Genomic DNA, 17,578 nt, shown 5'->3' on the forward strand with positions numbered 1-17,578 from the left:
GGCGCGGACAAAGTCTTTGACCTGACTCTCCATCCCCGGCCACCAAAACCTTCGGCGCAACAATTCCAGGGTCTTAGAGACTCCTGGGTGAGCCGCAAATGGGGACGCATGGGCCCATTCAAACACCTGATGACGGACTGTAGATGGAACAAACAGCCGATCAGGTGGACCTCCACCGGGGTCGGGCTCCACAGTTTGAGCGTCCCTGATAATTTTAGATATGCCCCATGTTATAGGAGCAACAATCTGACTCGGGGGGATAATGGGTTCAGGCTCGGTCTCAGGTCTGGTCGACTCCCACTGCCTGGACAAGGCATCAGGCTTACCATTCTTAGACCCTGGTCTATAAGACAGGGTGAAGTGGAAGCGACTAAAAAAAAGAGACCACCGAGCCTGGCGGGAGTTCATCCTCTTAGCCTGCTGGATAAACGACAAGTTTTTGTGGTCTGTCCAGATCAGGAAGGGATGTTTAGCCCCTTCGAGCCAATGTCGCCACTCATCAAGCGCTAGCTTGATGGCCAAAAGCTCCTTATCTCCTACCGGGTAATTACGCTCGGCAGGAGTTAGACGATGCGAGAAGAAGGCGCAAGGGTGGAGCTTCTTTTCAGAGCCCACTCTCTGGGACAACACTGCCCCAACCCCGACATCAGAGGCATCCACTTCCACAATGAAAGGTTCCTCTGGATCGGGTAACTGCAAAACCGGAGCAGTGGTTAAGAGAGTCTTCAGCCTATTGAAGGCTTGCTGGGCCTGCATCGTCCATTTAAACGGTCTCTTACCAGTTAGGACCGTCAAAGGAGCGGCGACCGTACTAAAGTCCCGAATGAATCGCCTAAAAAAATTTGCAAAGCCCAGGAATCTTTGCACTTGGCGTACGGAACAAGGAGTTGGCCAGTCCTCCACAGACTTAACTTTAGCCGGATCCATACGGAGGGCACCCTGAGAAACGATGAACCCCAAAAATGAAATAGATGGGGCATGGAAAACGGACTTCTCCAGCTTGACGAACAGATGATGGTCGAGCAAAAGCTGGAGAACCCGGCGGACGTGCCTCACATGTTCTTCGATGGACCGACTAAAAATTAAGATATCGTCTAGGTACACATAGACGTATCTATCAAGGGCTTCTCGCAAAGCCTCATTGATAAAGCGTTGGAAGACCGCGGGGGCATTCATTAACCCAAAGGGCATCACTCGATATTCGTAGTGTCCCGTGGGCGTAATGAACGCAGTCTTCCATTCATCCCCCCGCCTGATCCGGATCAGGTTATACGCGCTGCGTAGATCGAGCTTCGTAAAAATGGAAGCCCGCTGAAGGGCTTCAAACGCCGTGGCCATCAGCGGCAGCGGATACCGATCCTTGATCGTGATGGCATTCAGACCCCGATAGTCAATACAGGGGCGTAAGGTTCCGTCCTTCTTCCCCACAAAGAAGAACCCTGCCCCAGCTGGGGAGGACGAAGGACGGATAAACCCCTGTTGGAGTGCTTCCTTAACGTACTCCTCCATGGCTACCCTCTCCGGGCCCGACAGGGAGAAAAGGCGCCCCCTAGGCGGAGAAGTACCAGGAAGCAAATTTATTGCACAATCAAAGGGTCTGTGGGGGGGCAAGTCCCGCGCCCGAGACTTGCTAAAGACCTCATGTAGGTCATGGTACACAGGCGGTACCCGGGCCAGATCAGGGGTTATCGCACTAGGCGATAGCGGTGTCGACGACCTACTGGCTGGCAGCAAGCATGCGTCCTGACACCTTGTTCCCCAGGCAAAGATTGACCCGGTTACCCAATCAATTTGGGGATTATGCTTCCTGAGCCATGAGTGTCCCAGGACCACTTGGAGCTGGGGGACCTGGGTCACCAAAAAGGTGATCCGCTCCTCATGGTTTCCCAGACGCATTGTGAGAGGACGCGTCTGATGAGTTATGGGACTCCCGGCTACCGCTCGGTCATCCACAGCGTGAACCGCTATGGGTACCCGTAACGGCTGGAGCTCAATCCCCAATCTGTGTACCAGGCGGCGATCAATAAAGCTCTCCACCGCACCTGAATCGACACAGACCCGGAGTTCCGTGTTGCCCGAACCCCAGAGCAACACTGTGGCAAGGGACAGACCATGATCAGGGATTATGGATCGGCCCACCCTCGACTCCCTGCCTCGAGAGTGGCCTACTCGTTTAACCGAGCCCGGCCCCTCGAGGGAGAGTCGAAAGATGGTGGTGTGGGCCCCCGGGTCAATCCCAGTTGCATGGGCTCGGGATCCTGGTCACGGAACACGGGCCGGGGCGAGCTCTGAGGCCGGACAAAGGGTGGATGAGACCCTCGCTCCCGAGCTCGCTGTCGGAGTCTAGTGTCGATTGAAGTGGCCAGTGTGTAAAAGGCCTTAAGTGTGGTGGGGAGCTCACGAGTGGCCAGCTCATCCTTAATTTTCTCCCCCAGGCCGCGATGGAAAATGGCAAGCAGCGCCCCCTCATCCCAACCACATTCGGCTGCTAGAGTGCGAAACTCAATCACATACTCAGCGACGGAGCGTCCTCCTTGGGACAGCTCAAGCAAACGCGGGCCAGCCTCTCTTCCTCCCGTTGGGTGGAAGAAAGTGTCCTTCAGCGCCTCCTTGAAGGCGAGCTCTGAGGCACACTCGGGGGCGTCCTGCTGCCAGAGAGCAGTGGCCCACTCTAGGGCTTTGCCGGTGAGCAGTGAAATAATATACGCGACCTTTGAGCGCTCAGATGGAAAACGGGAAGGCTGCAGCTCAAAGGTGAGGGAGCACTGCAGGAGAAATCCCCTACATTTTTTTGCCTCCCCCGAAAAACGTTCGGGGGGCGGAATGGGGGTCTCTACACCTGAGGTAGTTGTAGGGTACACGGGAGAAGGCGGGGTCTGGCGGTCAGGACTGGCACCCAGTGTAGGTAGTAGCTGGACAATTTCGGTCAAACGGTTGGCCAGCTCATTGAGTGCCAGCTCGTGTCTCCCTAAGGCTATCCCCTAGTGACGTAGAACGTCAGAAATAGGGGGGTTCTCCGCTGGGTCCATATTACTGGACGCACCTTTCTGTTATAGTGAGAGAGACTAGGGACCCAAAGATGCGGAGAAAGGTGTTCTTTTATTTAACAATAAATAATAATCAAAACACAAAAACAGGCACAGAAAACAACTCGGGCAGAATTCCCGAGTGAAGCCGCTGGCGCCGCAGGCAACTGAAAAAGAGAAAAAAGAATAATGGAAAACGAAAGCAAAAGCGCGAGGCGCGAACCTGGATCGCCTGAATGAGAGGCGTTCGCGCTGCTCGCTGCGCTATTTCACAGCGAGTAAACAAAGGAGCCCTCGTGCTTAAAAGAAGCGCTGAGGGCGACAGATCCCAGGATAATCTTCCGGGATCGCTAAAGTGAAATTAATGAGGAACTGGGACTACAGCCGAACCGGTATTGTCACCAGCGGTAAGTTCGTGCCGCTGGGAAGAAACCGATCCGAAGTTAGAAAAAAGGGAGGACGCTAACTGCAGCGTGGATTCGAACCGGGACTGTAAAAGTGGATGACGCTATGGCTTAGTCCACACGGCCAACCCGGCAGTGATGAACCCACCTGAAAGTTCAGGCTATAAAAGGCTTGTGAAAAAGCGGTTGCGGGGCTACCATTAGCCACAAGCTAACCGCACAGAAGGGGTTTTTAAAGCAAAACGCCGTAAACAAACGGCAGCGCGAGGGCTGCACGAAGTCGCACCAATCTTTCCGTAAAAATAGAACCAAAACCCTACAATACCTCAGTCTTACGACTTACACACCCGACCGCCCTATTTAGCGCCCGGGGTACCGAAACTGTCCCTATAAAAGAAGCGACTTGTGCAGTCATTGAGTGGGAACAAAAGATAAAGGTGCGTCGCCTGCAACCTGGCGACGCCCCCTTAAATAGGGAGATCGCAGGTGCAGGTCGTTCGCCCCTAACGAGCTGGCCTGCTATTTGAGGCCAAGCTCTTTGTTGTTCTGTAACGCCTGCGACGCTGGGAGCTGATGGTATTTTCACCAGCCGTCGCAGGCACCCTAACACAGGTCTTGGATTTTCTTGTTAACTGCTTCTCTGTAAATGGAAATGACTGACTAATTCCTAAATTAATTCTCTCACTAAATGCAGAGTAGGATTCTTGAGCATTATTCAGTATTACCATATCATCCCAGGTGCATCTTGAAATGTAATCAATGAATTTGTTAGTGTTTCTTTTATTAAAATTTCTTGCATTTATACGTAATCTAGTTACTTGTATTACTGTGTTTACAATGGAGAAGACTGGTAAATGATCAGAGATATCCGTATATAAAACACCATTGTTACTGGTTGCTGTAGTTCAATTGGTAATAATGTTATCAATTAATGTTTTTGTGTTTAATGTTATTCTTGTAGGCTGCGTTATCAGGGGAAAAAAAGACGATACACTTAAGGAATTAATAAAACTGGAGGATTGATGTTGAAGGAGGTCCATATTAAAATCACCCATTATATACCCAATTTTGTTTTCTTCAGTAATTTTACTCAATATATCACAAATTTGTTTTTCAAATATATGAATTTTGGAGTTTGGAGGTCTATATATACAGCCAATTACAACATTTTTACCAAATAAAATATTTTTAAGTTCTATAATCACTGCCTCTGCTTCATTAGCCAACAATGCCATTAAATCATGTCGCTCATGAAAATTAAATTGATTTTTAACAAACAGGGAGACTCCTCCACCAGGTCTATCAGTTCTGAAATATGGAACATGTTTATATTCAGGTAAATTAACCAATGTGATTGTATGACTTGTTACCCAAGTTTCTGATATGCCTATGATAGTAAACTGGATGGGGAATAGGGACAAATAATTAAGCAGTGAATCGTGGTGCTTTACAAGACTAAGAATATTTAGGTGAAACAACGAAAAAGAGTCATCTGTTATTTTATCTGCATAACACAGATTCCTAAAAGATTTTTCTGTATGATAATTGCAGTTCCCACTTACATTATTACTAGGTTTGTATGCCAAGTTTACATCAGGGTCAATATCAGAAAATATATTAAAATTCATATCATTCTGTTCAGAAAAGTTATCTGTAATTGTATGTGGGTCCTTATTAGGGTTACACAGAAAGGCAGACATAGGGTTATTAGGGCAGACATCCTTATTAGAGTTACACAGAAAGGCAGACATAGAAAAAAAGCTATAGATATGGACGTTAATACATTCAATTTAATTTAATGGCAGCCTTATTCAGACTGTGACTGAACATTCTGCTTGGGTGGAAGAACAATTAGCTGATCATATCTGAGATATGCTGTATTTCCCTGTCGACGTGCCTCATGTAGCTGAGGTAAGAGTTCTTTTCTTTTCAAACGAACAGTTTCAGAGAAATCTTCATTAACATAAATATTTGTGCCTTTAAATGCTTTTGAACGTTTTAAGATCTCATCTTTGTCTTTGTATCGCAAAAGCTTAACAACGATAGATCTCTGACGACCGAAGTCAAACTTACCAATGCGGTGAGCTCTTTCAAATTCAATCAGCTTTGCGTCCAACTTTAGGTGGTCAGTGAGCAGCTTTTTTACTTTGGTGGCCGACTCCTGCCATGTTTCTGATTTTGCGTCAGGTACTCCGTCTAATATAATGTTATTCCTACGAGACTGATTTTCCAAGTATTCCGATTTAGCAGAGAGTTTAGACAGTGTGTTCCGAGCGCTTTCCATGTCATTTGCCAATGATTTCAATGCAATCTGACTGGAAGCGGATGCAGACTTCAGATCCTCTATTTCATTTTGTGAGTAGATGAGGCTGCCTTTAAATTCCTGGACATCTTTAAAAAGGTTATCAATTCTAAGATTAGTTGAGTCCATTATCATCTGAATGAAAGATTTGTATGACTTTTCTTGTTGTTCCAAAAGCTCTTTGTAAAAGTTATTTTGTTGTTCTAGAAGCTCGTGTAATAAAGCCACTGTTACCACATCCTCATCTGCGTTTACTACTGCTTTCTTTGGCCCCATAGCGGTGTTCTGATAGAATCCTCTGCTGTGAGAGGCTCTGCTTCGGTAGAGCAGGATAGCCGCGATGCTAACAGCGAGCTCCGGTGGAAAAGTTCTCCTATTTGTGCCAACAGTTGAGGGAACTAATATTATTACACAGAGAAAGATCTGAAAAGCATCTCAGTTAAAAAACACTGACCTTATCACCCATTGGACCTCACTAATATTTAAAATGAGGCGCTTGGTTAGCACAGTGGAAAAACACGCTAGCACACCAACCAAGAAATCAACCAAGAAAAAAACACTTAAAATGTACCACTACATATAATCTAATACCATAAAAAGGTACATTTTCAATGTACTGTAGATCCAGCTAATTCTGTTTTTAGCTCTGAAGTTACTGCAATACTAAACAAATCTTTGTCAGTCTGACTCTGCCCTCATGGTACTCATGGTACTTAGTACCATGTAGTGACCAATACTTGTGTCTAGTCTCGTCTCCCTTAATTACTTTTTAGTACAACCTCTGGCAAACAAAATGGATGAGCTGCGACTGTGCACCACAACACGTGGGTGGATGGTGGAGTGTAACATCATGATTCAGACGTGGTTGAACTGTAACAGCGCGGTGGAGCTGGATATTCGAAGCATGTTCAGAGCGGACAGAGTGGCAGTAAACTTCGGTAGGAATCGAGGAGGAGGTCTGTGCATTCATGTAAATAAATCAAGGTTTACAGACTCAACTGTAACTAAAAGTCATTGATCTGCCAATCTAGAGGATCTGATGATTAGGTCTGATCACCTTTCTTTGTTCCAGGTGTGTGTGTGTGTGTGTGTGCCGCTCAGCAAACGTGTGAAAACAAAGGGAGTTAAAGTGTGGCCAGATGGAGCCATCTCCTCTCTGCCGCCTTCATAACACTGATTGGAGCATTTGAAAAAGTTAAAAAGTGTTTCTTCAGCAGCTGTTTCTAATCATTCATTATTTATTCTTTGACTAAAAATAATTGGTGTAAATGTATTTGATACACATGTTGTGCAAGGTTACAGTAATTATCACTAACAGCACAAATAAAAGAAATAATAAACACTGTAAAATAAAAGAGGGACATTTTTTAATAAATTAGGTGTGTGTGTGGGGGGGGGGTAAAATAATTTGAGTAAAATATTGAAAAATAAAACAAATGGTGAAATTTAAATGTACACCATCACCTGCAGCGCTGCAGCACTGAGACCTTCTACCTTTGTGACATCATTGTGATGACACTGAGTGTTCTATGAGAGCTCAGTTTAGTTGAACCTTCAGTGTTTGTACATCATTTCTCACGATGGCTGCTGAACAGGAGAGACGTGCTACCGACCGTCCTTCTCTAATGCGACGCTTTTTGACCAGTCTACGTCTGTGCTGGCCGTTCGGTGGAGTTCGTCCTCAGATGTCTTTTCAGGACGTCTGTGGTGGCGAGATCGAACCGGAGGGCAGCGTGGATGCAGAGAACCAGATAGTTATGGAGGGATACTTGTTGAAGAGGGCCAGTAATGTATTTAAAACATGGAACAGGTGTGTAGAGAGCTAGAACACACGATGAGCAATCATTTAGGTAGAAATGAATGGCTAATTAAACACCTCTAACCATCATAGCAATCGTTTCCTAAACATTGTACATGTTACTGACTCAGACTGATCAACGGCTTGTTAAATCAGAATACACGACGATTCAACTCTGAATGATTTAATGTGAAGCTCATTTATATCATTGTATTAGTTACAGGTGAAACCCTGCAGAACCATTTCAGTACTATGCACTTGTTTTCTTTATGTGATTTCTTTTTGTTTCTGTTTCTTTCCTTCAGGCGCTGGTTCCTGATTCAGGACAACCACCTTATGTACAAGAAGAAATCCAGGGTTAGTCACGTGTCCTTTGTCTAAAGTAAAATCAGTAGCAATGGTGGCCTTCATCAAAATCAACATGAAAAGGAGAAACTGCTCCTGAACAATCAGTTTTAAGCATTCGTTTGCTAAAGTTTGAGTTGTTTTGCTTGTGCTTTGATTTAAAACTGGAATATTAGAGGTAACGAAATGTTTAAGAAACCTTTTGTGCCCCAGCAGAATAGCATGGTGGACATAGCCGATTTACGCCAGTGCACGGCCAAACACTACAGGAGCATCGGACGCCGTTGCTGCTTCCAGGTGGTTTCACCTACAAAGTAAGTCCAGTGTACCATCAGGCATTCGTTTTCTTTCTTTTATTATGACACGCTGAAGGGCGTGGCTGTGCAACAGTTCTGCTAAAGAAAGATGAATTGAAAAAGGAACATTTTACTCTCTTTATAATAGAAATGACATGAAAACCAGAGCACTCTGTTGTGCTGTAGATTCGTGCCATATTCAGGGTGTGTGTATGTGTGTGTGTAGGATCTGGGTTATGCAGGCTGATTCAGAGGAGAATAGAGAGGCTTGGATCAGAACCATTCAGAACATGGTTGCTAACACAGATGGTGACCGAACAGACGACTCCATCACTTCCCGATCAGATGAGGTGGTGGATTTGAGCCCAGAACAGGAAGGATCCAGTAGCTCCTCTAAATCACGTGGATCACAACACACACAGAGAGACTCGCTACGTCCACGATCCGCTTCTGGAACTTCAGGTTGGTTTGAAAGATTCACTCTGTGATTGTTTGAAAGTCGATATAAAACTGATTCTAACACAAAACACGTCTTTTAAGTCGAGAGCGTTAAAGCTACAGTTGGAGGGACCTCACACATTGAAGAGAGCCCGGAGGAACTGAGCACCAGCACTTCCTCCAGCGACTCCATCCACACAGGTCAGCCAGAGCTTTACTGAACCATTCAATGATATTGTGAACTGGTAAGATTTAATGATAAAACATTTGTAACGTATGACTCTAACTGTAAAGCTCTAGACACGTGTTGTACATCTGATGTGTTAGTGACTAACAGCGATTAAATAACATTTGTGTGAACAACAGCTGGTGATGAGAGCACGACTACAGGAAAGCACTCGGTCCAGAGAGGCAGAGCTCCATCCAAAGGTCTGTCCAGCCTCACAACTTTTATAGAACAAATATTTTCTAGAGCTTAAATCATACTGCTCATGAGTTTTACTGAGAACACTGGAGTTTCTATCAGATTAACAACACGCCCCGCTTTACAGAGTGCTTCAATAGCCGGTACAGAGTGGGAAAGCTTCTGGGGAAAGGAGGCTGCGGTTCTGTGTTTGCAGGACTTCGTGAGGCCGATGGAAAACAGGTGAGATATTTACTCAGCTCTGCTCAGAGCGACACGAGAATTGTCGATCATTACAATGACTACACGTCATCAAACTTGCAGTTAAAAAGCCAACGGCCCTTTTGGTTATTGTTGGCCGAGCTGTAAAGTACGTTCCCGTAATATTCGTTCCTGATTTGAATCGTTTTGTTTTGCATGTTTTAATAGGTTGCTATTAAGGTTGTGCTGAAGAGTGGCTGTGACAGATTCATCACCATTGTAAGTAACATTTGTTTCACTTGTGAAATATAACAAAGATGCATCAACCATATAAAAAAACCTTATCTTATAAACGACATAATGCATTAAAATGCAAAATAGCATCTAATGTAACCGTCACTCTGCCTATTCCAACCCCATGCTAACCATGTCTGCTCAAATATTAGCTTGGCGAGAAGAACGCTCTCCCTGTAGAGGTGGCGTTGATGCTGATGGTGTCCGAGCCACCTCGCTGTAAATACGTCCTGGAGCTCCTGGAATGGTTCGACATGCCCGAGTGCTACGTCTTGATCCTGGAGCGACCCGCCCGCTGCATGGACCTCTACGAATACCGAAGGAACGGCTCGCTTCCCGAATGTCTGGCTCAGATGATCATGTGGCAGGTGGTTCTCGCCGCCTGTCACTGCCGTAATCGCGGGGTTCTCCATCGGGATATCAAGGAGCAGAACCTTCTGGTCAGTTTCCACACCTTAGAGGTCAAGCTCATAGACTTTGGCTGTGGGGACTTGCTGAAGTCGACCCCCTACAGACGTTTTGCAGGTAATTGTACCTCGGCGTTCAGTAGCTATGACACACAGATGACAGCGATGGCATAGGAAAGCCGTGTGTGTGAACCGTTTCTCTCACGTTTATTCAGGCACCATGCTATACGCCCCACCTGAATGGATCGAGGAAGGTAAGTATCACGGTTGCGCTGCAACGGTGTGGAGCCTGGGCGTCCTTTTGTTTGTTCTAGTGTGTGGAGAGCTGCCATTCTGGAACGAGAGGGAGATCGCTGCTGGACACCTGATCTTCAAAGCTGGTGTGTCTAAGGGTAAGAAAATGCAGAAACATAAGAAACATGTCTCTATTTGTTTTGTTGTAAGTGATGTTAAAAAGTTTCTATTACAATGTTGTAATGACTCGATCACTGCACGCACAGCCTGTCGTCATCTGATCAGACGCTGCCTGGCGAAGGATCCGAATAAGAGACCCAGCCTCGAGATGATCCTGGAGCACCACTGGTTTCCAGAGATCCTTAGGAACTAAGTCCAGGTCAGTCAGAACACATAAGGATAGACCTAAATGGATATAGCTAAGAGTCTGTGTTAGCATATAGGCCAGATCACATGTTGCAATGAATCATCGTTACATTTTGCTAATAACATTAAAGACACCAGTTTAGTAATTGGTGTGTAAAGAACTTTTAACCAAATAAAATCATACATTTTTACAGCTATAACAACAATTCCTCATGTCAAACTGTTTTTTTTTGTTTTTTTTTCTTTACTTTACAGGCACCTGCACGGGTTTGTAGCAGACAAATCATGGGTGAGCATATCGGAGACTAAGCAATGACTAAATGTGTATGAACAAAACCGTCCACTGATTGCTTTTATGCTATGTCAAAGTTATCTGAGAGCATGATCACCAGAAAACACAACAGGTGTGATTTGGAGATCAGCAACATTTTGTGGATCAGCTTGATGAGTCAGTCGACTGAATAATACTGAAGTTTTTCAAGCTGCTTTTCATCCGTTTCCCCCCTCAGATAATTATTAGCTTAACATCCCCTTAACACATGAGGGAAATCAATCTCACATTATGTTTTCACCACCACAGCACAGGTCTGCTACAAGAACACATCCAGAGGTTTCTAGCTGAGGTTCAGATCACCTCCATTCCTCAGCACCGTGTAAATACCACGCTGGATCAGAAAGGTGAGTGCTGGAGAAAGTGGCTTAGGCAGTTAAGAGTTTAACATCATTTAACATCAATGATTGATATGGGTGTGTGTGTGTTCTGGGTAATTGTCTTGTAGAAAGCCCCATCAATGAACGAGTCTAACCTACTGGAAGAAGCAACCAGATCAGATTTGGGCCCAAGCACCCTGATACCCGGCAGAAGATGAAACGTCCCTGAGTCACCACAACAATCTACGGTTGGTGTCTGGGAATGGAACCTGCAGACTTTTAACACATGTGTATTGTGCCTTGATTGCAGTTGATGATCATTTAACGGTCAGCACATTGTTTTGTGTCCCTACAGATCAATGACCACGTCTGTCGTCCTGAAAGCACTTTGACCTTCTCTGTGGTGGTGTATGAGACAAGAGATGAAACAAAATCAATAAAATATTGAATAAAACTGTTTGTACTGGCGTGTGTATTTTCTTTACCCACTTTATGACTTGCACAACACAGGAGAGCACATTTTATAAAGAATTGATGCAGAAATGTAGATGAATCCTAAACAAGTTTGGAATGACCTTTTCTTGCAGCTGTAGTTTTGTACAGCTGAGAATGTATGGATATGAAAACAAATGATCAAAATGACCCTTGACACATCAAAATGACAATTAGACACATTTTGTCCAGCAACATTCGAGGGAACAAGACTTCACCTAAATCACTAAAGTAAACCTGACCTTAGACCTTAGCAGAGGGTCTAATCTCATGTAACAAAAAGCTTTTCACTAAACTGATTTTGTTCATTAAAACATGTTACATATGACATGTTCTGACATTCCAACAACAAATATTTAAAACACATCATAAAGGCACTGATCTCCTAAACTCTAGTCCAGTGGTCATCAACAGGAACACTTTTCATGTGTTTAATCCAAGACTGTGCAACTCCCCAGCACATCACTGTTGTTTAGAACTCTTCCACTGGCACTCCTTATGTCTGTCCAAAGATCTCTCATTGTTCTGTACACGCTAAACAACAGAAACAGAAAAGAACACCCAACTGTTCACATAAGTCATTAAGGTTTCCGTTTTCACTGTTCGAGTGCGAAGTATTTGATTTGCCGTCATACCGAGCGATTCTCTTTCCAGTTACCTTTTCTCCTGCGATTTACTTCCGTGTTTATCTACGTCGGGTGAGTGTGTGCGTGTGTGCATAGCGTGTTCAGTTTAACGTTAGTCTGTGTGTTTCCCAGCATTCTCCTTCACACGCGCCCCTCCTCCTTTCTCTGTTATCCTTAGCATTTAGTTAGCCTGTGTTTAGGTGTATGTGTGAACTGTCCTGGTCTCTGTATTGTTGCTCCAGTGTTTTGTTTGTTTTGATCCATAGGTTTCTCACTCCTTTCCCTCTTCCTCTATCGCTGTTTGTTTGGAGCATTCTTTGTCCTCACAGGTGGTTTGTGTTCGGCCGGCTGGGGTTGAGTTAGGTCTCACCCTAGCCCGCTCCTCCGGCGCGTCCCTACCTGTGCTTGTGTAGTTCGTCCTGCTTTTTCCTTTGCATTAACATTTCTCTCTTTCATACTAACATCCTCTCTGTCGGTGAACTAACGCTCTCTCTATCTCTCCCTACTAACTCTCTTACTTTTTCCCTATCCCTCGCTCTCCCTGTACTTCTCTCTCACTCTACTTGCTCTCGGTCCCGTCCGTTGGCCGCCTCGTTCAGTTCACCACCTCTCTGTCTCTTACTGTCCTATCTAGGTTTTTCTGTTCTCCTACTTCTCTCTCTCTTTGCTTCACCCTATTCTATAACTGTCGTGGAGTTTGTGATTCTCTTCTAAGCCTTCACCATTTGTCAGTATAGTCCTCTCCCTTATATCTCTGTTAGTTCAGAGTAAAATTTTTTCCTCTCCAGTATTTCCCTTTTTTCCTTCGACATCCCTATTTTGTTTTGCTGGTCGTTTGCTCGGTGTGTGCTCTGTTTTGCCCTGCTACCTCCGACCGTATCTTTGTTCCTGTTGTTCTCTAATAAACGTTACGTGTTCTGCATCCTCGTCTCCAGACCACTCATTAAGCAGTTATTGACACACTCATTATTACTCCACTAATACTCACTCATACTCATTATTACTTTACTAATACTAACTCACTCATTATTACTCTACTAATACTCACTCACTCATTATTACTTTACTAATACTCACTCACTCATTATAACTCCACTAATACTCACTCATACTCTTTATTACTCCAGTAATACTCACTCAAACTCATTATTACTCAAGTAATACTCACTCATTCTCATTATCACTCCAGTAATACTCACTCATACTCATTATTACTCCAGTAAAACTCACTCATACTCATTATTACTCCACTAATACTCACTCATTCATTGCTACTCTACTAATACTCACTCATACATGTTATTACTCCACTAATACTCACTCGTACTCATTATTACTCTACTAATACTCACTCATAATTACTCCACTAATACTCACACATACTCATTATTACTCCACTAATACTCACTCATACTCAATATTACTCCACTAATACTCACTCATACTCATTATTTCTCCAGTAATACTCACTCATGCTCATAATTACTCTACTAATACTCACTCATACTCATTATTACTCCACTAATACTCACTCATACTTATTATCTCTAGTAATACTCACTCATACTCATTATTACTCCACTATACTTATTCATACTCGTTATTACTCCAGTAATACTCACTCAAACTCAATATTACTCCACTAATACTCACTCACTCATTATTACTCCAGTAATACTCACTCATACTCATAATTACTCCACTAATACTAACTCATACTCATTATTACTCTACTAATACTTGCTAACATTTATTATTACTCCACTAATACCATACTCATTATTACTCTACAAATACTTACTCATACTCATTATTTCTCCAGTAATACTCACTCATACTCATTATTACTCAATTAACTCACTCACACTCATTATTACTCCAGTAATATTTACTCACACTCATTAATACTCCATTAATACTCACACTCATTAATATTCCAGTAATACTCACTTATACTCATTATTAGTCCACTATACTCACTCATGCTCATTATTACTCTAATAATAGTAATAATTAGTATGGGTGAGTATTATTGGAGTAAAAATGAGTTTGAGTGAGTTTTAGTGGAGTAATAATGAGTATGAGTGAGTATTAGCGGAGTAATAATGAGTATGTGTTAGGGTGCCTGCGACGTCTGGTGAATGTACCACCAGTTCCCAGCATCGCAGGCGTTACCGAGTGACAAACAGCATGGCCTCAAATAGGAGGTCAGCTGATTAGGGCGAATGACCTGCAGCTGCGATCTCTCTATTTAAGGGGGCGTTGCCAGACTGCAGGCGTCGCACCTTTGTCTCTTGTTTGGCTCTACTGCACAGCACTACCTCTTCCTTTTTAGGGAAAGTCCGGTTACCCCAGGCGCTGTTAGGGCGTTTGGGTGAGTAGGTCGTAAGGCCGAGGTAACCTAGGGTTTTGTTTCTCTTTTAGGGAAAGCTGGTGCGATTCCGTACAGCCATCGAGCTGCTGTTTGTTTTTGGTGTTGTTAACTAGCCACCGCTTGCGCAGCAAGCAGCGGGCTAGCGCTAGACTAACTGCCAACCTCAGCAGCCTTCAATAGCCTTTTTGATTCCAGGGTTCACCACTGCTGATTTGGCTTAGAGGATTAAGCCGCTGCTTTCTCCACAGGTACAACCCCGGTTTGAATCTGCTCATCTGTACTGACACTATGTTTCTCTCTTAAGTCGGCTCCTTCCCAGCAGCAGACGCTGACTGGTGACAATGCCGACTTTTTGTAAAAACCTTTTTTCTATAGTCTCGTTTTATACCCGAATTATTATCCGGACTTTGCCTCCCTCTATGCTCCCTTTAAATGTAAAGGGCTCTTTTCTTCCTCAGCTACGTAGCGAGATAAGTAATTGCCCCGTAAGTGAGCAACCAGGGTTCGCGCTTCGTGTGTGTTTTCTCTTTGATTTTGTGTTTTCCCTTTTTCAGTTGATTGCGGCGCCAGTGGCTAATTCGGGATTTCCCCGGATTGTTTTTGTTTTCCTTTTTTAACCTTTATGTTGTTTATTATTTATAATTGTTAAATAAAATTATTTTTATCTCTGCATCTTTGGGTCCAAAGCCAATCATTATAACAGTATGGGTGAGTATTGGTAGAGTAATAATGAGTATGAGTGAGTATTACTGGAGTATTAATGAGTATGAGTGAGCATTAGTTGAGTAATAATAAGTATAGTGGAGTAATAATGAGTATGAGTGAGTACTACTGGAGTAATAAAGAGTATGGTATTAGTAGAGTAATAATAAATATGAGTGAGTATTAGTAGAGTAATAATTAGTATGAGTGAGTATTACAGGAGTAATAATGAGTATGAGTAAGTATTAGTGGAGTAATAATGAGTATGAGTGAGTATTAGTGGAGTAACAATGAGTATGAGTGAGTATAGCAAAGTAATAATGAGTATGAATAAGTATTAGTGGGATAATAATGAGTATGATTGAGTATTACTGGAGTAATAGTGAGTATGAGTAAGTATCAGTTGAGTAATATTGAGTAAAAGTAAGTATTAGTGGAGTAATAATGAGTATGAGTGAGTATAGTAAAGTAATAATGAGTATGAGTGAGTACTACAGGAGTAATAATGAGTATGGGTGAGTATTGGTAGAGTAATATTGAGTTTGAGTAAGTATTAGTGAAGTAATAGTGAGTATGAGTGAGTATTACTGAAGTAATAATGAGTATGGTATTAGTTGAGTAATAATAAATATGATTGAGTATTAGTAGAGTAATAATGAGCATGGGTGACTATTAATGAAGTAATAATGAGTATGAGTGAGTATTTTTGGAGTAATATTGAATGAGTGAGTATTAGTGGAGTAATAATGAGTATGGGTGAGTATTATTTGAGTAATAATGAGTGAGTGAGTATTAGTAAAGTAATAATGAGTGAGTGAGTATTACTAGAGTAATAATGAGCGAATGAGTATTAGTAGAGTAATTATGAGTATGAGTGAGTATAGTGGAGTAATAATGAGTGAGTGAGTATTAGTAGAGTAATAATGAGTACGAGTGAGTATTAGTAGAGTAATAATGAGTATGATTGAGTATTAGTAGAGTAATAATAAGTGCGTGAGTATTAGTCGAGTAATAATGAGTATGAGTGAGTATTATTGGAGTAATAATAAGTGAGTGAGTATTGGTGGAGTAATAATGAGTATGGATGAGTATTACTGGAGTAATAATGAGTATGAGTAAGTATTAGTTGAGTAATAATGAGTTTGAGTGAGTATAGTGAAGTAATAATGAGTATTACTGGAATAATAATGAGTATGGTATTAGTTGAGTAATAATAAATATGATTGAGTATTAGTAGAGTAATAATTAGCATGGGTGACTATTAATGAAGTAATAATGAGTATGAGTGAGTATTAGCGGAGTAATAGTGAGTATGAGTGAGTATTACTGGAGTAATAATGAGTATGAGTAAGTATTAGTGGAGTAATAATGAGTATGAGTAAGTATTAGTGGAGTAATAATGAGTATGGGTGAGTATTACTGGAGTAATAATGAGTTTGAGTGAGTGTAAAGAAGTAATAATGAGTATGAGTGAGTATTAGTGGAGTAATAATGAGTATGAGTGAGTATTACTGGAGTAATTATGAGTGAGTATTCCTGGAGTATTAATGAGTATGAGTGAGTATTAGTGGAGTAATAATGAGTTTGTTTTAGGGTGCCTGCGGTAGCTGGTGAACTTACCCCGGGTTCCCAGCGAAGCAGGCGTTACAGACCAACCAAACAAAAGGCCTTAAATAAGAGGCCTTGTAATTAGGGCTGACGACCCGCAGCTGCAGCTGGCCTATTTAAGCCTGCGCAGTGCAGCAGTGGGCGTCGCACCTTTGGCTTTTGTTTGTGGCATGTTAGCGGTCTCCACTCACTTTTTGAGGGCAAGCCGGTTACCCCAGGCGACTTGTAGGTCGGTTGGGTGTGTAGGCTGAAAGGCCGAGGTAAAGATAGGTATTTCTTTTACTTCTGGCAGGGAAAGTGCGGTGCGACTCCGTTCAGCCCTCGAGCTGAGTTTGTTTGACGCAAACCTGCTAGCGTTCTCCTGTAGCAACCACAGGAGGCTAGCGGTGGCCATTTTGCCGGTTTTGCCGGTCTTTATATTCTAATCTCTGGGTGGCGCAGTTGGGCTTTGCATGCCTCTGATGCTGGTTTCCCTGGTTCGAATCTGCTCTCTGAGGTTTATCTAATTTCTGCTTCTTTCTATCTGTTATAGGTCGTCTCTCCCTGATACCAACGTGTCTCATGGTGGGACTAGACGCGCTTTCGGCGCCCGGCTTCTTTATCACTGAAAC

The 17,578-nt window shown here is 43.1% G+C and overlaps 1 protein-coding gene across 2 annotated transcripts; it reads left to right on the forward strand.

Annotated features, from left to right (window-relative positions):
- The first annotated feature begins 8,436 nt into the window (after nucleotides 1-8,436).
- LOC134304816 (serine/threonine-protein kinase pim-1-like) lies at nucleotides 8,437-11,619 on the forward strand. Of its 2 annotated transcripts, none has more exons than XM_062990052.1 (12): nucleotides 8,437-8,633; nucleotides 8,712-8,810; nucleotides 8,976-9,038; nucleotides 9,161-9,255; nucleotides 9,442-9,492; nucleotides 9,660-10,032; nucleotides 10,130-10,306; nucleotides 10,415-10,527; nucleotides 10,770-10,803; nucleotides 10,884-11,192; nucleotides 11,294-11,413; nucleotides 11,521-11,619. In XM_062990052.1, exons 1-8 carry the CDS (start codon nucleotides 8,462-8,464, stop codon nucleotides 10,519-10,521), a joined length of 1,137 nt encoding a protein of 378 aa, XP_062846122.1. In that variant the 5' UTR covers nucleotides 8,437-8,461; the 3' UTR covers nucleotides 10,522-10,527; nucleotides 10,770-10,803; nucleotides 10,884-11,192; nucleotides 11,294-11,413; nucleotides 11,521-11,619. The 2 variants fall into 2 exon arrangements, with proteins under 2 accessions (XP_062846122.1, XP_062846121.1); XM_062990051.1 differs by having other exon boundaries at nucleotides 11,095-11,192.
- The last annotated feature ends 5,959 nt before the right edge of the window (nucleotides 11,620-17,578 follow it).

Source organism: Trichomycterus rosablanca, unplaced genomic scaffold (genome assembly GCF_030014385.1).
Source record: "Trichomycterus rosablanca isolate fTriRos1 unplaced genomic scaffold, fTriRos1.hap1 scaffold_118, whole genome shotgun sequence".
In the NCBI taxonomy this organism is placed as follows: Eukaryota; Metazoa; Chordata; class Actinopteri; order Siluriformes; family Trichomycteridae; genus Trichomycterus; species Trichomycterus rosablanca.